Source organism: Phascolarctos cinereus, unplaced genomic scaffold (assembly GCF_003287225.1).
Source record: "Phascolarctos cinereus isolate Bilbo 61053 unplaced genomic scaffold, phaCin_HiC Scaffold_1;HRSCAF=81, whole genome shotgun sequence".
NCBI lineage: Eukaryota > Metazoa > Chordata > Mammalia > Diprotodontia > Phascolarctidae > Phascolarctos > Phascolarctos cinereus.
In genome coordinates this window covers 103,449,449-103,473,898 of record NW_027555514.1, presented here as the reverse complement: position 1 = coordinate 103,473,898, position 24,450 = coordinate 103,449,449, and the positions used below count along the sequence as shown (strand labels likewise).

At 37.2% G+C, this 24,450-nt stretch overlaps 1 protein-coding gene across 1 annotated transcript in view; it reads right to left on the bottom strand.

Annotated features, from left to right (window-relative positions):
- Positions 1-24,450, bottom strand: part of KDM7A (lysine demethylase 7A) — a 102,230-nt gene that overhangs the window by 54,376 nt on the left and 23,404 nt on the right. The window contains 2 exon segments of the mRNA XM_020998014.2: positions 12,298-12,415; positions 23,821-23,906. Coding sequence (XP_020853673.1) covers positions 12,298-12,415; positions 23,821-23,906 — 204 coding nt within the window.

The window sequence follows — 24,450 nt, the reverse complement described above, 5'->3', positions numbered from 1 at the left end:
CACAGTTTAATCACTTTCTGTGTATAATTTCAAACTGCTTTTCAGAACGGTTGTATCCATTCACAGGTCCACCAATGGTGCATCAACGTGCCTATTTTCCTGCACTCTTTCCAATATGTATCATTTTCCTTATTTCTTTTGTTTTTTTGGTCATCTTTACTCATCTAATGAGTATGAGGCAGAATCTCAGAATTGCTTTAAACTTCTCTAACTATTAGTGATTTGGAAGATTTTTTCATATAACTAGATAGCTTGGATTTCTTCCCTTGTGAATTGCCTGTTCATAGCTTTAGACCATTTATCAATTGGGGAATGACTCTTATTCTTATAAATCTCTTCTTTTTAAAAATTCTTATAAATTTGAAACAGTTCCTTACATATCTTAGAAATGAGACCTTTATTAAAGAAACTTACCACGAAGATTTTTCCCCAGGTAACTGTTTCCCTTTTAATATTAAGCTTCATTCAATGTTTGTGCAAAACTTTTTTGAATTTTATGTAACAAAAATTATCAATTTTATCTTCTACGATCCTCTTTATCCTTGTTTAGTCATGAAATTTTCTGATAATTTTTTCCATGTTTCTCTAATTTGTTTTTGATGTGACAATTAATATTTAGATTACATATCCATTAGGAGATTATCTTTGTACAAAGTGTGACATGTAAATTTCAATTTCTTTCATACTGCTATGCAATTTTCCCAACAGTTTTTGTCAAATAGTGCATTGTTATCCTAGTTGCTGAGACATGTGTGTTTATTGAATATAAGTTAATAGATTTATTTGCTTCTGTATGTCATATACCTAATCTGTCCCACTGGTCTATTTTTTTAATTAGCACCAAATTTTTTTGAAAATTACTGCTGTGCAATCATCAAAACTACTTGGTAATGGCTAAAAAAATCAAGTGATGGATTAGGGGAAAAGATTAGGTATACACAACACTATAGTAATGTACTGTTTGATAAACCCAAAGATTTCAGCTATTTGACAAAAAAACTGCTGAGAAAACTAGAAAACAGTATGGCAGACACTAGGTATAGACCAACATCTCAGACTGTACTCCAAGATAAGGTCAAAATGGGTACATGATTTAGACATAAAGGGTAATATCATAAGCAAATTATGACAGCAAGGAATAATTTACCTGCCAGATTTATGGAGAAGAGAAAAATGTATGACCAAACAAGACACAGAGAGCATTACAAAAGGCAAAATGGAAATTTTTGATTATATTAAATTTAAAAGGTTTTGCACAAACAAAACCAATGCAACCAAGATTAGAAGGAAAGGAGAAAGCTGGGAAATCGTTTTTATAGCAAATATCTCTGATAAAAGCCTTATTTCTAAAATATATAAAGAACTGAGTCACATTTCTTTCATTTTTTTATAAGTTTATTTATTTTTAGTTTTCAACATTCACTTTCATAAAATTTTGAGTTCTTAATTTTCTCCCCATCTCTCCCCTCCCCCTACCTCAAGATGGCGTGTAATATGATATAGGCTCCACACATACATTCATATTAAACCTATTTTTACTTTAGTCATATTATAAAGAAGAATTAGAACCAATGGGAGAAATCACGAGAAAGAAGAAACAAAAAGAGCAAATAATATGCTTCAATCTGCATTCAAACTCCATAGTTCTTTTTCTGGATGTGGACAACATTTTCTATCATGAGTCCTTTGGAGTTGTCTTAGATCCCTGTATGGCTAAGAAGGGATAAGTCTATCAAAGTTAGTCATCACGCACTGTGGCTATTACTGTGTACAATGTTCTCCTAGTTCGGCACATTTCACTCTGCATCAGTTCATTTAAGTCTTTTCAGGTTTTTCTGAAGTCTGCCTACTCATCATTTCTTATAGCACAAAAGTATTCCATTACATTCATATACCACACTTTGTTTAGCCATTCCCCAACTGATGGGCACCCCCTCAATATCCAATTCTTTGCCACCACAAAAAGAGCTGCTATAAATATTTTTGTATATGTGGGTCCTTTTCTCATTTGTATGTCTCTCTGGGATACAGACCTAGTAGTGGTATTGATGGGTCAAAGGGTACACACAGTTTTATAGCCCTTTGGGCATGCTGTCAAATTTCTAAGAATATAAGTCATTCTCCAATTGATAAATGATCAAAGGATATGAACAGACAGTTTTCAGATAAAGAAATCAAAGCTATCTATAGTCACATGACAAAATGTTCTAAATTATTACTGATTAAAAATGCAAATTAAAACAACTCTTAGGTACCACCACCTCACATCTATCAGACCGGCTAACAGAAAAGCAAATGATAAATATTGGAGAAGATGTGGGAAAACTGGGGACACTAATGCATTGTTGACAGAGTTATGAACTGATCCAACCCATTCTGGAGAACAATCTGGAACTATCCTCAAAGGACAATCAAACTGCATACCCTTTGATCCAGCAATACAATACTAGGTCTGTATCCCAAAGAGACCATTAAAAGGGGGGAAAGAATCTACATATACAAAAATACTTATAGCAGATCTTTTTGTGATGACAAAGAATTAGAAAGTGAGGGGACACCCATCAATAGGAATGGCTGAACAAATTGTGGTATATGAATGTAATGTCATACTACTGTTCCATAAGAAATGATAAGCAGGCAGATTTCAGAAAAATCTGGAAAGACTTACATGAACTGATGCTAAGTGAAGTGAGCAGAACCAGGAGAACACTGTACACAGTAACATGTGCGATGATCAACTGAGCTCTTCTCAGCAATACAATGATCCAAGGAGCAATACAATACAATTACAAAGGACTTATGATGGAAAATGTTATCCACATCAAGAGAAAAAACGCATATAGTCTGAAAGCAGATCAAAGCATACTATTTTCATTTTTTGTTGTTTTTTTATTTCTTCTCTTTGTTCTGTTTCTTCTTTCACAACACAACTAACATGGAACAATGTTTTACATGATTCGACATGTACAGCCTTGCCATGTATTGCTTGCTATCTTGGAAAGGGGGCCAAGAGGGAGGGAGAAAATTTTGGAAGTGAAAATCTTTCAGAAAATGAATGTTGAAATTTGTCTTTACACGTAATTGGAAAAAATAAAACACTTTTTTTTTAAAAAAGGAAAAAAAGAAAATTACTGCTTTGTAATATAGTTTGAGATCTGGCATTTTGAGGCCCCCTTCATTGCTACCTTTTTCAATTACTTCTCTTGAGATTCTTGACCTTCTGTGTTTCCATGTGACTTTCATTATTTTTTCTAGTTTGTAATCTTCTGGTAGTTTGGTTGCTCTGGCATTGAATAAGTAAATTAATTTAGTTAGCATTGTCATTTTTATTATATCGACTCTACCCATAAGCAATTAATATTTATCTAATTATTTAAATCTGTGTTTCTGTAAACAGTGGTTTGTAGCTATATTCAAATAGCTTTTAGGTGTACATTAGTGGATTCCTTAGTATTTTATACAGTCTTTTAGTGTTTTTTTTCAAATGGAATTTCTCTTTCTGTATCTCCCTGCTGTATTTTACCATTATTATAAAGACATGTAATGATTTGGGTATATTAATTTTGTATCTTGTAAGCTGAAGGATGAAGGGAACAAGCATTCATTAAGTGTCTATTATATACCAATAACTATGCTTAATTCTTAAAAATTTTATCTTACTGATCACAACAACCCTTAAAGGTAGATACTGTTATTATCCCTATTTTCCTCAGCTGAGGAAACTGAGTTAGACAAAGGTTAAGTGACTGGCCCAGGACCATAAAGCAAGTGTCTGAGGCTTGAGTTGAATCTTGGTCTTCCTGACTCCAGGTCCTGTATTTTATCCACTGCACCATCTGTCATTTTTGGTTGACTCTTCAGCAGCAAGTACACAACCACATCGTTACAAAAAGTGATAATTTTGCTTCTCCTTTACCTTTGCTTATTCCCTCAATTTTTTTCCTGTCGTTGCTATAACCAGCATTTGTAGCACTATGTCAAACAGAAGCGATGACAAGTCTTATTTTATTCCTGGTTTTGTTGGAAGATTCTAGTTTATCTCTTATAATTTTAAGGAATGAATCATTTATTCCAACGTTTTCTGATTTTGGGGGGGGTGTTTGTGTTTTTTTTAACAGAAATGGATGCTGCATTCCATCGAAAAGCTTTTCTACATCAATATAATCATATGATTTTGTTCATTTTGTATGTGGTTAATTGAGTTTGTAGTTTTCCTAATGTCAAACCAACCCTTCATTCCTGGCATAACTTCGACATGGTCATATTGTATAATCTTTGTGGTATACTGTCTTAGTCTAATTGCTATCCATCAATGTTCACTAGGGATATTTCTCTAAATTTTTCTTCTTCTGTTTTAACGCTCCTGGGTTTATGAATCAGGGCTATATTTCTGTCATAAAAGGAATTTGGTAGGAGTCCTTCTTTTGCTAACTTTGCAAACAATTTATATAATATTGGAATTGATTGTTCTTTGGATGTTTGATAGAATTTATTTGTGAATCCATCTAGTCCTAGAGGTTTTTTCCCCCCTTTGGAATTTCATTTATAGTTTGTTCATTTTCTTCCACTGAAATAGGGTTCTTTAAATTCTATATTTCTGTCCTGTTAAACTGAGTATTTTCTATTTTTGTAAATTGTCATTTATTTACTTCTTGTGTTCACAAATTTTAAAAATGTTTTTGATGGCCCTCTTTTGGGGGGGCACCACTAACACTAAACCTTCCTTCCTCCTAATTAAAAAACAAAATAGGGGGAAAAAAGCCCTTCATAATAAGCAACATCAAACAAAATGAATCTATAGAGTGGTCACATCCAAATATGATGTGTATTTCTCCAACTCTCAGTCAGGAGGTGGGTAACATCATAGATTCTTTGGGAAAACGGCTGGTCAGTGATTTGGTCAAGAATTCTTAAATTTTTCAAAACTTTGTCTTTACAATGTTGTTGTCCTTCTATAAATTGTTCTGGTTCTATTAAATTCATTCTGTACTTGTTTAAAATACCCAGAATTCACTGAAATTTTTTTTTCACAATTTCCCACAGAAGAATAAAATTACATTGTAATTATATACCACAATTTGTTCAACCATTCCCATCTGATAGGCATCCTCTTAGCTTTCGGTTTTTGCTTTTCTTTTCTTCCCTTTTAATCTTCACTTTAGAAACAGGAACTGCTTACAGCTATCCTCTCCAGGATTTTCTTTCCTTTTAAATATTCCCTTTCTCCCTATCCCTGCTTATTTCCCTATTGGGTGTTATTTTTTCCTATACCTGTTTGTGTGTGCATGTATCTTCAATTCTCTTGTCTATTTCAGATAAGAAAGAATGTTCATCTGATGCCTATTTCCCCCACCCCTTCCTTCTTCCATCTTTGTATGCTCTTCTTACACATCATAATTATAAGAAATACCAAGTTCCACCCCATTCTTCCTCCTTTTACCTTCCTGTCTCTGTCCCCTCTTCTGTGAAAAAAAGAATCCTGGGAGTAGCAGTAAACCCCAGAACACTGGTCCTGACTCCAACCTAGCCCTCACAACGATCACCTAGGGGAAAAATTCTTTGGAGAAGAGGCCCACTATCCCTACCTATTACCACACACCGGGCAGGACAACATAGCCTTGCTGAAGCAATAAGGTATTCTAAGGCAAAGACAGGAGGCAGTATATGCCAGGCAAGTCAAAACACCACCACCACCTTTATCATTATTTTTCCTCAGACCCTGCCGGCACCAGACCAGGACCCTGAACCCAAGTCTTTGGAACAGTAATGTTCCCAGTCCTGAGAAATAATCCATGAAGAGATACAGCCTTGCCACTGCCCTTGACGTGCTACAACCACATCTATCAAAGACCTAGAAAAGAAAGTTCTTGCCACCAAAGTCCTTAGCACTGCCAAATGGTTCAATATCAAAATCTGCTGTGATTTTATCAGTGGAAATGGCATTAAGAAGTGGCATTACCTGGCCAAAACACCCTACGGACCACAGAAAGTTTCTGACTTGCATAAGCCTTCCAAATATCTGCTAAACTCTGTGAGAGTATGAACTGTCTCATTTTCTATTTGTATCCCCATTGCTTAGCACAGTGCATTGCACATAATTAGGTACTTACAAATGATTCATTCATTCATTTAACTGGACCAATCCACCCCCATGTCCTCTTGTTTTTCTTATTTAACTCCCCTAATATCAATCAATCAATACACATTTATTAGGTGCCTGTGCTAGCACAATGCTAAGCACTTGGGATACAAAAAGAGGCAAAAGACAGTTCCCGCCCTCAAAGAGCTTACAATAAGGGAGACAACATTTAAACAAATATATACAAAGCAAGCTATATACAGGATAAATAAAAAATGATTCATAGAGAGAAGGCACAGGAAGTAAGAAAATTGGGGCAGACCAAGTAAAAGACGGGATTTTAGTTGGGACTTGAAGAAATCCAGGGAGGTTGCCAGAGCAAAGGAAGGAGAGCATTCCAGGCACGTAGGACAGCCAGAGAAAAATGCCCAGAGCTGAGAAATGGAGGATCTTGTTCTCCAAAGAGCCAGGAGGCCAGTGTCACTGGACCAGAGTACATGCTGGGAAGTAAGGTGTAAGAAGGCTGGAAAGGTAAAAGAAGGTAGGTTATAAAGGGCTTTGAATACCAAACAGAGGATCTGATCCTGGAGGAAATAGGAAGCCACTAGAGTTTACTGAGTAGGGGATGAAGTGATCAGATCTGTGTTTTAGGAAAATCACTTTAGTAGCTAAATGGAGGGCAGCTAGATGGTGCAATCAGTTACCTCATCTGTAAAATGAGAGGGAGAAGGAAATGGCAAACCACTCCAGTATTTTTGCCAAGAAAACCCCAAATGAGGTCACAAAGAATCTAACATGACTTAAAAAGTAACTGAACAACAACAAAGCTAAAGGAAGGGTGTATTGGAGGCGAAAGAGACTTGAGGCAGGCAGACTCACCAGCAGACTACTATAATAATTAAAGGCATGAGATAAAAGGGCCTGCATTACAGAGGTGACAGTGTCAGAGAAGCAAAGAGAAGGTATGCAAAAGATGCTGCAAAGGTGAAATCAACAGGCCTTGGTAACAGCTTATATATAGAGAGGGTGAGAGAGAGTAAGGAATCCAGGATAACTCCTAGGTTGTGAGCCAAAAGGACCTGGAGGATGGTGCTGCCCTCTACAGTAACAGGGAAGGCAGGAGGTAGGGAATGGGGCAGGAGGCAGGATGGACAATAATGAATTCTGTTTTGGATATACTGAGTTTAGGATAGCTACTGGACAGCCAGTTCAAGATGTCTAAAAGATAGTTGGAGATGCAAGACTGGAGGTCAGTAGAGAGACTGGGACAGGAAAGATAGATCTTAACAATTATCAGCATAAAGATGGTAAGTAAATCCATGGGAGCTGTTGAGATCATCAAGTGAAACAATACAGAGGGAGAAGAGAAGAGGGCACAGGACCCTAAGTATTCTCTGAGGAATACTTATGGTCAATGGATGTGACCTAGAAGAACATTCAGCAAAGGAGTTAGAGGACAGATCACATAGGGAGAAAGAGAACCAGGAGAGAGTGGCGTCCTGAAAACCTATAGAGAAGAGAATTTCAAGGAAGAGAGAGTGATCAACATTATAAAAGGATGCGGAGAGGTCAAGGAGAATGAGGAATAAGAAAAGGCCACTGGATTTGGCAACTAAGAGATCCTTAGTAACTCTGGAGAGAGTAGTTTCAATGGAATAAGGTTAGAAGCCAGATTGTAAGGGATCAAGAAGAAAGTGAGAGAAAAGAAAATAGAGACATTTATCATAGATGGCCTTTTCTAGAAGTTTAGCTACAAAGGGCAAGAGACATCTGTGATGATAGTGGGGACAGAAGCATCAAGTGAGGGTTTTTTTCAGAATGGGGGAGACATAGACATGTTTGTAGGCAGCAGAAAATAAGATAGTAGAGATGGAGAAAGTGGGTATAAGTGAAAGAATGGGGATGAGAGGGAGGCCATCCATTGGAGGAGATGGGATGGAAGGAGAATGCTCAAAAAAGAAGAGAGGGTTCATCACGTGAGAGAGGGATAAAAGAAGAGAGAGTAGCAGAAGTCACCTGAGTGAAAGAAGAGGAAGAAGGGAAAAAAGAGAGTTCATGGTGAATGGCCTCCATTCTCAGCTGAGAAAGTCAGGGGAAAAGGAGCCATGAGAGGCTTGAGGAGGAAAGAAAAGATTTGGAAGAGACATCGTAGAGAGTGGAATAGTGAGGTAAGGGAAGTATGATAGGATTATAAAATAGCACTGAGGGCCCAGCTGAGGCTGTATAACATACATCTGTAGTGGACCCAGTCAGAACAGTTACATAATTTTCTCCATTTTCATTCAGCAGCACATGCATAGGCACAACGACAGTGAATGGTGGAAGCGGCCCAATCTTTGATATGATAAAGGGACTAGGGATTCAAGAATGGACAATGTAGAGTTGAACCGGTTCACCAACGAGTCAAGATGAGGAGAAGAGAGAGTGACTAGTTCAGAGGAGATGGCCTGGGACAGAATTGATGGGGTCAAAGGATAGGAGGTCATGGTGAGGATGAAGGGTAAAGCTAAGTAAGGGAAGGGAGAGGGAGAGGCAAAAAGCCAACAGATGATGATCAGACAAGGGGATTTCAGAATTCTTGAACATGGAGACAGTACATTTGTAGATGGTGGCAAGATCTTTGTGTGTGGCTGAAGTGAAGTGGAGGAGTAGCTCATGGGAGGTAAACAGATTATGGAACTGAGTAGTAAGGGTATTTGAAGAAGAATAATATGCATGCTGAAGTCCTCTAGCGTGAGGGCAGGAGCTAGGAAGGAGAGAAAAACTGTAAGCCTCAAAATCACTGAGGAAAGAAAGAGAATGTATGCAGACATACAGCTACCAGGATTTTGATTGGGTGGTATATATGAATAGTACGAACCTCAAAGGAAGACAGGTTATCGAGTGAAGGAGGAAGGGGGAGTACATGGAACTGACACTGGGGAGCAAGAAGTACTCCAATTCCCCAACCTCAACTAGTGAGCACAGGACAACGAGAGAAGGTGCAGCCAGCACTGGAAAGGGTAACCAGGGAGACTTTGTCATCAAGGCAAAGCCATGTTTCAGTAAAAGCTAACAGATGTGTGAGAAGAAAAAATTTAAAATGAAAACAGAAGGGTTAGGTGGAATTATGATGAAATTTTGGGATGGGAGGATTGAGGAGGAGGGAAATGAGGAATCAGGTAGCAGGTGGTAAAGAATGTGGTTCGGATGATGATCTACAGGAGTTCAGAGTCACTGGGATGTGGCAGATATGACCAGGTATAAGAATGTTGAGTGGAAGGCCCACTCTTGTACCCTCAAAAGACAAGCAGAGAGGCCGGAAATCAAAGGAAGATTTGCTGTTGTTTGCACAGAGAGTTCTCTACGTCCCACTCGGGAGATTAGTCTGGCAGCAGAAGGCGGTAAGATGCCTCATGCTGGTACAAATGGAAGTGGTTGCTCTGGAGCATATGGAAAATGCCCAGCTTGGCCCCAAGCAGCTTTTCCTCAGGGACATGCTGTGCTGGGCAGGAAATGGAAGGCTCAGGTCACTGGTACACCCACGGTCTGAGGTCTTCTCACACCTGGGGACGTCTATATTAAGGCTCTGAAGGGGACACTTGTTTCGTTCTTCTCCCCCTATTAAAAAGTTAGCATTGCAACTAGTGCAGTGGACACAGTGCAAGAGTCAAGAAAACCTGAATACAAATTCTGCCTCAGAAGAGTACTAGCAGTGCGACCCTAGGCAAGTCACATAACCTTTCTCAGCATGAGCTTCCTCACCTGTAAAATGAGAATAATAGCCCCTACTTTGTAAGGTTGTTGTGAGGACAAAATGAAATAATATATGTAAAGTACTTTGCAAACCTTGAAGAGTTATATAAATGTTAGCTATTATTATTATTACCATTATACAGTCCCTTCCAACTGCTCGTATAAATTTGTCTTTCTAGGATTTTTCTGTATTCTTGTGTTTGTATTTTATATTCCTACTCCACTTTGGTTTTTTCATCAGAAACGTTTTAAATAACCCTGTTCTATTAAGTGTCTACTTTTTTCCTCTGTAAAATTTTGTTTAGTGGGGCAGACAGGTAGCACAGTGGACAGAGCTCTGGCCTTGGAGTCAGGCAGACCTGAGTTCAAATCCAGCCTCAGACACGTAACACTTACTAGCTGTGTAACCTTGGGCAAGTCACTTAACCCCAATCGCCTCAGCAAAAGAAAAGAAAAGAAAAAGAAAAATTATGTTTAGCTTTGCTGGACAAGTTATTTTTGGTTATAAGCTTCTATCATTTGCCTTTTGATATATTGTATTCTAAGAGTTCCCTTTCTGTTGGTAGAAGCTACAAGGTCTTATGTGGTCCAGATTGTTGTTCTTGATACCTGAATTGCTTCTTTATAGATGCTTGCAATCTTCTTTCTTTGCAGTGAAAGCTCTGGATTTTGACTAAGACATTCCTAGAACATTTATTTTTAGAAACAATTGGTAGATTTTTTTCTACCCTTATTTTGACCTCTGGTTCTGATAGATATTGGCAGTTTTCATTTGTAATTTCTTTAAATATAGTGTCAATAAGCCAACAAGAATTCAGTGTGTATTTACTATGTGCAGGCACTATGTTAAGTCCTGGGGATACAAAGAAAGGCAAAAACCAGAGTTTTTTTTGTTTTTGAATCATGGTTTTCATAGAGTCCAGTGATTCTTAAATTATTTTCTTGCCCTGTTTTCCAGGTCACTTATTTCTGACAGCATGTAACTTCTATTTCCTCCTATTTTTTTCAGTCTTTAAGTTTTATTCTAGTATTTCTTGCTGTCCCATGGAGTCGTTGATTTGTTTGGTATTTAATCTCCTTTTCATTCTTTCTTTGTGCTTCATCTCTTGATTCATTTCTTTTAGGTATTCATGTAATCCTTACAGAAAATCCACTTTTTCCCTTTGAGTCACTGCTTGGGGTCGTTATAGAATTACTTCTTCTTTGCAGAGCTAAAATATTTTTATGCTGGTTGGTGTTTTCTTTGATTTATTCATTTCTCCACATTTAGTTCCTGAATTAGGGTTCTGAACCAGGTTCAGACTCCGTACACTGCTTAGTCTCACCCTTAAAGACCCTTGAGTTTCTACAAAAAGTTTTCACCTCCCCCTCCTCCTACCGACCACCCAACTCAATCCTATCTAAGTCCTGGATCTTTGAAGTTCAGAACACTGGGGCTTCAGGGCTCTCTATAGTGTATCTCAGGACAGAGTGCTCAGCTCCTAAGAGCCCTAAGCCTAGGGCTTAAATTCGGCCCTTTGACTGAATCCAAACTTCACAGAACAAACCCCCTTAACAAAAGGATTTGTTCTGCAAAACTTGGACTCAGTCAAAAGGCTGCACCCAAGGATCTAGAAGGTCACACGTGGCCTCGAAGCTGCAGGTTCCCCATTGTTGGCCTAGAACAAGCAGGCCTAAGTGCTGTTGTTCAGTTCTATTTGTTGTCATATTCCTGGGCTTCTAAGGTATCCTCCAAGGGGCTTGCCCACTCTGGGTGCCTCTGGCCACAAAGCTTTCTTTGCAGGTCACATGTCTCTCCCAACCACTGTTTTGGTAGAAGGGTCAGCTGGTTTGCCTGGGCTTGCTGTGACTTTGCTAATAGCTCCTCTGGTCTCTGGCTGACCTCATGCAAGTCTGGGGTAGAAAAAGTCACTTACTCTAATTTCTCCTTAAAGCTCTTGCTAGAAATTATTTTGGCCAGGTGTGAATTTCAGGTTTTTATTGGAACAATCATGCTGGAGCTGGGCAGTCTGACTCTGTTTAGCCAGACATCTTCTACAAAAGACTCTTAATCATGATTTTAATAATGTAACCAGGCTCTCTCAAGCCTCAGGAAACCCCAACCCATCTGGCTAGCTTCAAAACACCACCAACAGATACACAAAGAGTATCATCTAGAAGAAAGCTTATCAATATTTTCAGTCTTTAGTGTCACCAAAGTAGCTAAGTCTAATAGATTTAGGTGTCACAAGCATTCATAAAGTATACAAAGAAGAGAACTAAAAAAGGAAGACGGACAAAGGGAAAGTAATGGGAAATTAACTCTAAAAGAATAATGGTCAGATAAAAGACAAAAGGAAGAGAGAGAAAGATACAGGTGGTGAAGAAATGGAAAGTATGACAAAGAACACCTCTACCCCATCCATAACTAGTTATAGGAACTGAAAGAAAAACACAGCATCCAAACAATCTTAGCCATTTTTTGTTCAAAATAAAGTTCATACCTTGGGAAGACCCGAGCACGTAATTCCTTAACAAAAGTTCGTGTCCCAGCTTGTACTGGTTTGGAACCATCATCACTTTCTGTGTAGTCATGTCTGTGCCAATTCCTCCTCTTTTTCACTAAAATTTTTAAAAATAAAAATATTTTTGATCACTGAGAATCAAATAGTAAACATATATATGTATATAACATAACTACGAATGGTCAGAAGGTATATTATATATGTATATACAATATACCTTTTTATATTACATATTTATATCTATAATATACCTTCTGATCATTCATGACTTGCCATGATTGAACAATGCATCAACTAACAGGCCAGCCTACTAGAAATGAGCTGTACCTTAAGTTGGTCCCCAGACAAAAACACTTTATCATTAACTTCTTACCTTTTAAAATAAGTAGAATTTGCCTGAGTTTGGGCTCCACTACAACAGCCTTTGAGAAGCAACGATCATTAAAGTCATCAGAACAGGACTTTCGTTGTATATTTGATCATTAAGTCCCAGCACATAATTGGCAATTAATGAATATTTGTTGATGAAATGATAAAATAAAAATTCTAAGACAGTGAAAACCATCACCTGTAAATCTCATTTTGTACAAGATGACATTGAATAGAAATGTTTTTAATGTATTTCTAAGTTTGATAACATCATCTTGGGCACTTCAGTTTTCTTATCAACTTCATTTTAAATTCTAAAACAAAATTTGAAGATGAAACAACTGAAATTAGAATACATGATACCTTAGACCAATACTTACCTTCAAAAAGACAATGAAAATTAATGTTATTGAGTCTGAGAGAGTCAGATCATATCACATAATCATTTTTAGTGTATTTTCTAATCTGTCTTTTTAAAACACCAAAGAGCAACCCAAAAAAATTTACCAGAGAAAGAAAGAACATGGTAGTAAAGAATAGTTATGCTAGAGTGGATTACCTCTAAAGCAACATTCAAAATCACCTAAAATAACCATACATGCTAAATGTACCAAGATTACAGCTGAATAGCCCCAGTCTGGTTCAATAAGGAAGGAGAGGTCAAACTAGAAAATCTTCAGTGAATAAATATATATGCTCTGACAAAAAAGTAAAACTGAAAATAGGAAAATTAATGCAGAAAGGTAGTTTAACATAAGATTTCTAGCAAGAAGTAAAGCTTATGCAAAAAATAGCAAAAAATTAGTATGGCTTGAGTATATAATTCAAGGTAACTAATAATGGTAGAAAATATTGCTTCTAATATGGAAGGCAGAATAAGCCTATTTTATCACAGCAGAAAAAAAAAGTTGCCCATATACAGCATTTTTTTACAACATCTACACAAAACAACTCTATCAGCTCTGAAAAACATCTGGTTTCCCTTTTCCTGAGGTAGTTTCACTATTCCTAACAAATTGTATCTTTGACATCCTACATTTTAGGGACCTTCTAGCACGTATTCAATTTTAATAACTAAACATGTAATAAATGCCTACTAGGCACTGAGAATTCAAAGACAAAACAAACAATTTTCACCCTCAAGTCACTTAAATCCTATGTGTAAAAAGGAAGAAATATAGCATGTATAGAGATAAATACAAAGTAATCTGAGAAGGGAAAGAGTATTTTAAGAGAGTGAGTGGACCAAGGAAGGCTTTTAATAAGAAGGTGGTACATGAGCTGAGCTTTAAGGAAAACAGGAATTCTAAGAGATATACGTAAGGAGAAGGCATATTCCAAACATGAAGGATATATAGCCTGTACAGGCAAGGACATGGGAGATGAAACTCCAAGGTCAGTGAACAGCTAGAAGGTCAATTAATCTCAAATACAGAATTCATGAAAGAGAGTTAAGACAAAACAAGGTAAGTGGGAATCAAATTGCATAGAGTTCTCAAAACCACTAGGCTAAGGAAATTGTATTTTATCCTACTGGCAATAAAAAACCACTAAGCAATAATGCTTTGGTACTGGTTTAAGAAATAAAACAGTGAAAAAATGAGTAGAAGATCCAGAAACAAATGAACACAGTAGCCTACTGTTTGACAAACCCAAAAGACCCCCTGCTCCTAAGGTAAGAACTCTCTATTCAACAAAAACTGTTGGAAAAACTGCAAAGCAGTCTGACTTTAGGTATAGACCAACATCTCACACCATATACCTGGATAAGCTCTAAATATAAAAGGTGGTATCATAAAAAAATTAGAGGAGCAAGGAAGAAATTACATGTTATGACTAATGTGGAAATATGTGTAATGTGATTGTACATGTATGGCCTACATCAGATTGCATACCTTCTTGGGGAGGGGGAAGGGCAGAATTTAGACCTCAAAATCTTATAAAAGTGAATGTTGAAAACTATAAATAAATAAAAATAAATTACAGGTTAGCTCTATAGAGAAAGAGTTCATGACCTAATATGGGATAAAGAAGATCACAGAAGATGATCCCTTTGGAGTGGAAAACTAGCAGAGGTAACGTGGCATGAAAGGGTATGCACAGTTTAATAACAGTTTAGGAATAATTCAAAATTCCTTTCTGTCACGGCTGGACCAAAGAACAGCTCCACCAACACTGCATTAACGTACCTGTTTTCCTCCCCCCACTCTCACTCCCCAACATTTGTTCTTTTCCTTTTTTCTCAACTTGACCAATTTGATGGGTGTGAGGTCGTACCTCAAAGTTGTTTAATTTGCATTTCTCAAATTATTAGTGATTTAGAGCATTTTTCCATATGCCTATTGATAGCTTAGACTGTTTTCCTCTGAAAATTTCCCGTTCATATTCTCTGACAATTCATCAAGTGGCGAATGGTTCTTATTCTTATAAATCCGAATCAGTTCCTTGTATATTTTAGAATTGAGATTTTTTTCAGAGAAATTTGCTGCAATTTTTTCCTTATTTATCTGCTCATCTTCCAAGTTTAGCTGCATTAGTTTTGTTTGTGCAAATGGTAGAGGATAGTTTACATTTGAACTGAACAAAATGAACAATCATGTCTTGAAAGAAAGTGAGATTAGAAATAAGGGGGATGGGAGGCAGCTAGGTGGCACAGTGGATAGGGCACCGGCCCTGGATTCAGGAAGACTTAAGGTCAAATCCAGCCTCAGACACTTAACACTAGCTGTGTGACCCTGGGCAAGTCACTTAACCCCACTGCTTAGCCAAAAAAAAAAAAGAAAAAGAAATAAGAGAGATGGACTGAGAGAAAGGAGAGAAGTAAAAAGACCAGAAGCTTCATGTCTCAAAGCTCTATAAGAATACTAGTAGTCTATCAGTATTAAAAAAGAGAGGCCATGCTTTCTAGAAAAAAATCTAGGGTCATTAAAGGAACCCTGCAGTTTCTGAAGACAATCCAGCCCATTCTTCTTGTTTAATTCTGGGCCCAACTCACCTGCATTTTTACTGTCTATCTCAGATATATGTGATGACGGACAAGCTCTATAGTATGTCTATTCAAATGAACATCATCATCTGCATAAGAGATATTCTTTAGCCACTTGATTTTTCCTCAGTGGACGGTTTAGCTAAATTATTTTGAGTTGCTACAAATAAGTTTCAGGAGATATTTAGGGGCTTAATGAAATATACATGTTAATGTATATAAATAGGATCACAGATTTAGAGGTGGATGGGACCTTAGAGGTCATCAATTCCAATCCCCTTAGTTTACTGATGAGGAAACTGAGGCACAGAGGTTTAAATGACTTACCCAGGGTCACATCACTACTAAGTATTTAACAAAGAATTTGAAATTCAGTTTCGTTGCGTCCAAGCCTAGCACCCTAAGCACTATACAACCCTGCCTCTCAGATGAAGAAATATCACTGAGGGGCACTGTAACGTAGCAGGAAGAACATGGAATCGAGAATCTAAAGAACCTCAATACACACAGGGAATCAACCAACTTGGACTCTCCTTCATTGCATCATGACAGTGGTAAAATCTTAGAGAGCACACTTCTCCCTACTTTATGCTTTCCCTTATGTTTGTGATCAGATGGTAGAATACATTTATTTCTGTTGTTATATCTTTCAAGAAATCTTGGACTGTTTTGATGTATGAATGGGAGGGTACGTTACTGGAAAAGAGCTTTTAAAGTAGCAGCTTGCTCTCCCAAATCAAGTGTTTTTTAAACAAAAGCCAAACAATAAGCACAATGTATTCTCTACATCTTTTAGTCAATTAAGTGGTAAAAATGTAGTTTCCTGTGGAGTATCCCTTGCAAAAGCGTACCTGGTTATTTACTAATACCCTCAATAAAGATGTCCTTTGTGTGTGAAGATGCTTCTCATAAAAAAACCTTTATAAACACATACGGGAAAGTAAGCACGTAGATCAGTAGTCGTTGATGCTCTCTCCATTGACTTTTTCAGTATTAATAAGGTCCACAATTTCATGTTAATTTGAAATTAACTCAATTTTGCTCCTAAACATTAACAAATCACAACAGAATTTCCATATTTAAAAAAAAATACAATCAACCTTTCCTTAACACAAATATCCTGCTGGATACATACATAAATAAAGATAAAAGCAGGCAGCTAAAGACACAGAGAGTAGAGATGGGGCCACTGAGGAAACTCTGGTATGTCTCAGAGTTTAAAACGTTCAGTATTGTCCTCTACAAAGAGGACACTTGGAGTCACCTATTTCAGATTTCCTCTTATTTTAGGACTTTATACAGGGACATCTTCCATGAAACTAGTAAATATCTTTTAGCAAGCATATGTCATCGTTTTCTGCCTTATTAGATGCTCATCTTCAAAAGGATCACTGCACAATTTACAAGTGAATACAGTTTTAAAAGCAGAGGGGTCCAGCTTTGGTTGCAGTTTGGCAACTGCTCCAAAGCAGACATCAGATAGGCTGAAATGTGCATTAATCAGGCACCATGCTCTCTAAATAGCACCTAACAACAAGAAAATTCTAGGTACCATAATGATGTAGTAACACCAAAAAAAGAAATAAAGAGGAAGTTCCCCAAGAAAACAACTAAAATCTTTTTTAACAGTAGAGAGAGCAGAAGCAGGGAGGACAGAGTAAAAGCTTATTCTGTGTAGAGAAAATACTCTAGATCTTGGGAATTTCTGGACTGTTGCAAAACAAATGACCAGTTGCACTGATCTTTGCACGTGAAATGGTAAGGAAGCCCATGTCAATTACTAGAAGATGACATATCATTATGGAAAGAAAGAACCTGGGGAAAAGGAAAGGACTGAGGAGCCAGAATAGAGATCAAAAAGCTCTAGAACTTTGGAAGTTCCCTCCAGATCCTAAATATCTAAATTATTTTTATAATGAATTTAATGTTTTCTATGACTTAGCTGTGTTAAGAGTAAAAGAAGATGCTGTTGATATTGACCTGTAACTGATTATTTTAAATAAATTTTATTGATATACTTTGTTTTTACATTGCCTACATTTTTTAATTAATCAACACTTAATAAGCACATACTATGTGCCAGGTACTGTGCTAGGTGATGGGGATACAAAAAGAATGAACCAATCTCTTCTTACAATATTCACAATAAGCTTATAAAAGAAGGAAACAACAAGTATGTATAAAAAACATAGCATAAATATAAAATTAATACATACAAATACACACAGAGTATAATGAAACACAAGATAGTTTGGAAGGGGGTGCAACAGCAGTGGGACAATCAGGAAAAGCTTTATACAGAAGATGGTACCGGAGGGGCAGCTAGGTTGCACAGTGGATAGAGCACCAGCCCTGGATTCAGGAGGACCTGAGTTCAAATCCGGCCTCAGACACATAATACCTTCCTAGCTGTGTGACTCTGGGCAAGTCACTTAACCCCAATTGCCTCACTAAAAAAAAAAAAAAAGATGGTACCTGAGCTGCATCTTAAAAGAAGAGGTATTCTATGAGACAAAGATAAGGAAAGAGTATAATCCAAGTATGAGAACCAGCCAATGCAAAGCACAGAGATAGAAATTGTAATGTCACATGTGAAGAATAGTGAGAGGGTCAGTTTGGCTGGATCACAACTATGGGGTGATGGAGGGAGATGGGGGAATGTCCACTGTGGCCGGAAAGGCAGGTTGGAACCAGTCTGTATAAGGCTTTAAAAGCTAAACAAGAAGCTCACATTTTATTCTAGAGTCAACAGGAAGCCACTGGGGTTGGCTGAGTAGAGAAATGACATGGTTTTATCTGTGCTAAAGGAAAACTGCTTCAGTAAGATTATGTAGAATGAGCTAGAGTAGGAGACCAATCAGGAAGCAGTTGTAATAACAAAAGTGAAAGCTGGGGAGGACCTGAACTAAGGTGGTAGCTGTGAGAGTAAAGAGTAAAGGCACTGGATACAAGAGATGTGGTCCAGGTAGAAATGGAAAAATTTTGCAGCTGACCAGCTTGAGAAGGAGAGTGAGGAGTTGGGGATGATACCAGTATTATGAACCTGAGACACAAAGGATGTCCAACAAAAGATACTTCTTTGAGAGAAACAGGAAACTTTGGGAAAGGGGAGGATTTGAGGAAAAGATACTCAATGCTATTTTACACATGCTGACTTTAAGGTGTCTCTGGGACATACAGTCTGAAATGTCCAATAAGCAAATGGTGATACAGGACTGAACCTCAGGGGACAGACTGGGAATGGATAAGACCTGGGAGTCATCTGCATAGAGATGATAGTTAAACCCACAAGAGCTAAGTTATGAAAAAAGGAGAGAGATAAAGAAGGTCAAACACAGAACTTCTTAGGAAGCATCCACAATTAATAGATATAATTGGATTGTGAGCCAGAAAAGGAGACTGAAGCATCCAGGAGAAGACAGTAAATAGAAAATAGTAAATAGTGTCAAGTGTAGCAAATAAGATGAAAAGGATTAAGACAGAAAAAACCATCAGATTTGGCAATAGTTAACAAACATTAAGTGCCTACTATGTGCCAGGTACTCTGCTAAGTGTGGGGATGAAAATTAAAAAAAAAAAAAAAGGACAGTCCCTTCCCTCAAGGCACCTACAATCTAATAGGGGAAGACAACACACAAAAGAAAGCTGAAAGGGGGAAAAGGGCAGTCATCCAGTAGTGGCGAGGTGAAAGTCAAAAAAGTCTAAAATGAGTGCTGCCAGAGAATTCAAAGAGGTCCAAAATGAATGCAGCTGGGTGACAAATAAAATACCTGAAATATCTGTCCTGTCTCCTCTCCTTAAAGTGGAGGAATGTATGGCTCCACCCTCCCATTAGAAGGGCAGAAGGCACTAAGTGTAAGTAACAAGACTGACTGGATCTGGCAAGATGATGAGATTCCCAATGATGAGTTTACTGGGGAGCAAGGTAGAGAAGTCCAAAATGAGTACAGCTAGGTGGGAAATGAGATGTCTAAGGAAATGATTGGTAATTTTGGAAAGAAAACCACATTGCAAAGAATTATGCAGTGAGAAGAGAAGTAGAGGCAGCAAGTTTAAACACCTTTTTCAAAGAGTTTGGCAGAGGAAGGGAGAAAAGATATAAGATGACAGCTTGTGGAGATCTCTGTAGGGTGTAGTGAGGGCTTTTTTTTTTTAAAGGATAGGGAAGATTTGGGCATGTTTGAATTCAATACGGAAGGAACCAGTAGACAGGGAGAGGTTGAAGATTTGAGTGAGGAGGAGATGAATGAGAACACAACATGCTAGAGATGAGAGGGGAATGTAACAAGGGCTAAATGAGTAAATGGGTTGGACTTTGAAATAAGAGTCACCCCTTTGTCAGAGACTGGGAGAGAAGAGAGGAGAATGGGGAATGATTTCAAGGAATTTGAGATGAAGCAAATGAAGAACAGTAAGTTGATGCTAAACAGTTTCAATTTTTTCAGTAAAGAGGCAAGGTCTTCAGCTGAGAGAGAATGGGAAAGGAGGCGGTATGGAAAGCAGGCCTTCAGGAGTAAAGAAGTTTGAAATAGCTTCTGGAGGGGACATCTTGATGAGGGCAAAGAACAAGTGCAGAAGGAATAAAAGATAAACAGGTATACAATGAAAGGAAATCATGGCCAGACAGAGGAATGTCAGAGTTTCTGATAAGGGAAGTGGAACACCTGTGAATAATGATTACGATCTAGTAGGCAACTATCCCTATGGTGGAATGAAGGAGTAAGACATAGGACATTTAAGGAGGTTGAAAAAAATGGGAGGTAAGGGAGTTTGAAGGAGCATCCACCTAAATATTAAAGGCTCCTTATATAAGCGCGGGAGCTGAAGAGAAAGGAACAGAAGTGCTGAATTCTTTGAGACAGGAGGGAGAATACCTGATATACATTACAGTTACCATCATTTTTACTGAGTAGAAAATTTCGAATGTATGGACTTAAAAAAGGAAAGGCTACTGAGTAAAGGAAGCAAAGGGAAAAGTCCAAAAATGACAATGGGGAGCAAGAAGTTTTCATGTTCCTCCACCAGTATGACCTACCTGTATCCCTCTCCATGCCCTTCCAAGAAAGGCATCCCTTATAAACAACACTTTTTTTTAAATAAAGAAAAAAGAGGAAAGGGAAAAAATTCAGTAAAATTGATCAAACAAATCAAAAAACTCCCAACAAGAAGCAAAATCTCATCTAACATTGAAGATCAACTTCTCTACAACTTACAGTCTTAGAATGTTGCCTGGGAATGAAAGGCTACAAAGGCAGTATTATCAAAGGCAGAACTTGATCCCAGGTTATCTTGATTTTCTATCCACTACATGATGCTGCTGCTTCTCTATTCAATTTAACACTGCTCCAAAAACCACAAAGACTATGATGATAACTTCATTGGATTTATTTCTCTATATGAATAAAAAAAAGCTGAACTCAATTTCTAGGTTACAATATAACAGCCCTTGTGGTAAGAACAATATTCTTAGGGTCTTGCCACTTTGACTTGGCCCTATAAGACATCCCCAGATATTTTTGTTTGTTTTGTTTTTTCTTAAAAGGCATTGAAATTGTCCTCAAGACTTAATTGGCTCATATAGAGAAGTAAGGGGCTTAAGTCATTGACTAGTCCTGGTCACCCAAGTAGAAAGGGGCCAGAGGCCCTTTAAACATCTGACCTTAGACCATAACAAGAGAGATACAGGCAAGAAATCTGTATTCAACAAAAGTAATCCTTAATAAATATCCTTAATAAATATCCTTTTCCTTAATAGAGGATCCTTAATAAATATTCTTTTCAACAATTTCTTTCTTTCCCCACTATCTAAATAATCCCCAAACATCTTATTTTGTTCCAATATTGGTCAAAGGCCTGGCCTACAACAGACATTATGTGTATAAAGGGTAACTTCCAGCTGCATCTTTGAAATGAACAAAATGTGTGCACACGTTTCTAAGTATACACTGTATAACAACTTAGTGATTACAGAATAGACATATGCTGAAAACTGACTGACACTACTGCCAAGACTAACATATCAGAAAACTTTTGTCTTTGTAGATAATCATTTCTAAAAAGCTAACCAAATTTAAACTGCTTTACTTTTTTATAGCCCAACTTATCTGTAATATTCCCAAAGAACCCTGTATGTAAGCAAAAAACAACTTCTGAGCACCACACAGATGTCACAAAACCTCCAAAGGACAGGTAAACTATAGGAGACAAATGATTAAAAACAAGACAGCATATTTACAATCAACAAAACAGTGACAGCAACTCAGACTGATAACTGACATCAGAGAGCCTAAGAGACTGAAGAACTACTATCCTAAAAGCACTACATTCCAGAGCCATTTAGCATAGAGATAAGCAGCCACTATGATACTTCAACTCATAAGTGTCTGGAGTGAAAGCCTCTTTGAACAAAGTTGGCATGCAGATGGAATAAGATGAGAATTGTTTTACCGAGCACTACATGATGGCTCAGGTTATGCAACAGAAACGTGTTTTCAAGTACCAGTAGATTTAAAAACAAAAATGACAACAATTTTAAGTTTTCCCTGTCCTCCCATACCTTACCTATCCAGCCAGGATACACCAAAATTTTACTTTCCTTGTCTCCTTACCTACTGAGTAAACTTTCTGGTGAACTACAAAGGACTGGAGTAATTCAACTCCAATTCCCCACTACTGGGAGCTAGTGGGAATGTCAAAGGTAATTCTCTCTTATGCTGCAATACTATCATAGGTATATCATTTGAAGCAAATATACGACTTAAAATAAGAACTACCATCATCTAAGATTAGTGAAATCTAGCTAGCTCTGCCAAGGCCATGGCGATACTGGCACCAGGTCTCCACAAAGGCTGGTTATTATGCAGCAAATGGTCAGCCTCTACATCACTGAGCAAGAGTTTATCCTGAGAGACATGAAAGCAGCACTCCTATGGGTCTTGAGGGTAAGGAAGCCAAACCTAGCTTATGGGAAAGGAATAACATCCTATGTAATACAGCCCTCCTTTAGCTTCTCTATCATTCCTATGTAAGAAAACAAAATTTCTGACAAAGTATTATCGCTGAAACATATTCCCTTCACTGATAGCAGTACTGCAGTTTACTCTGAGTGCATCATAGTATTACATTAGAATTTAATAACTTCTCATCATGTCAACTGAATCATCAAGAAAATGCTAAATTAAATTTAAAACATAGGTATTCTCCAACATACAAACAAGCTATGTTCCAAAAGTTTGATTCTAAATTGTCTATTCATACTCTGTATACATTTTCACAGAAAAGACATTATAACTTGCAGGTAAATTCCCCAGACTAGCCAAATACCCATATTTAATCATTACTATCACAGGAATATAGGTTCACAGAGGCATGGTTTTATTACCTAGGGAAAAAATTTATATAACATAGTCTTACCCTTTTAAAAAATTCAGTTAATACTAAATAAATGAAGCAAAATCCCATATAAAGCACTATACAGAACAGAGTTTCTGAAAAACTACAAAGGACCCTAAATTATACTCTATACTGTTATATTCAGAAAAATACTATAGATTCATCTTTAAATCAAACCATGCCCAAAACATATTCAGTTACTAGCGGTCTACAGTTCCCATTCGGGGGGGGGGGGGTACAATGAAAAATGATCGTAATTCTGAATCTATCTTGTAGTCTAAACTTTTAAGCAAAAAAAAGACATCAAATAATTCAGAGGTGTTTATCAACACATTTTTATTGCACATGTTAGCTTAAAAGTTTATTTTCTACTAAAACAAAGTTGCGCCCCAAAATAAAATTTTGTTTAAAGGATTATAGTCTGGTTTTATTGGGAAAACAAAAACATTACATATTCTGTAGGTTATCACAAATATTTCCAAAAGTGAACATTTTTAATTTGTAAAATGATTAAACAGTTGGATTGAGTAACCAGAATCTGAACATATTTTTCACTTTGTTTTGACAAGACAATTAATAACTTAAACAACACAAACTTCCTGATCCAGAAACAGTTTAATAATAGATTTAGAACTTATTCCTAATTATCTCCTGAAAAACATTTTTGTAGTAGTACCTGACAATGACATAACTGGTTAGAATGCAGTGTTAACACATATCCTGCACTGACATTAGTTTACACATCTAGTACTTACTTAAGGAAGATCCATGGAGAACTGCACAGTTGGGACAGTGATACAGGTCAATATCAACAGCATGATGTTCTTCTACTCTAACACAGCTAAGATAGAAAGAAAAAATAAAATTCAGAATCGAAAATAACTTTAAAAGAAAGCTGCATCAAACACAATGTACTGAAAGGTTTAGTCTTATAAATTCAAAACTAAAATTACCAACCATTTTAGCTGTGTACACACACACACACACTCTCTCTCTCTCTCTCTCTCTCTCTCTCTTTCTCTCTCTCTCCCTCCCCCCTCCAACACCTACACTGACAAAACATGCCAAAATTATATTTCACTTGCTCAATTACCTGCTATGCAAACATGGAGAGAAACTTCAAAGGATCAGGAGTAACTCAACATGAATTCCACACTATCAAAAGCTAGCAGGAATGTCAGGAGTAATTCTTTTTTTTTTTGTAAATAGTATTTTTTTCCTAATTATAAGTTTTCAACATTCATTCTTTATAAGATTTTGAGTTCCAAATTTTTCTCCCTACCCAACACAGCAAGCAATCTGATATAGGCTATACATGTGCAATCATGTAAAACATATTTCCACATTAGTCATGTTGTGAAAGAAGAATCAGAACAAAAGGGAAA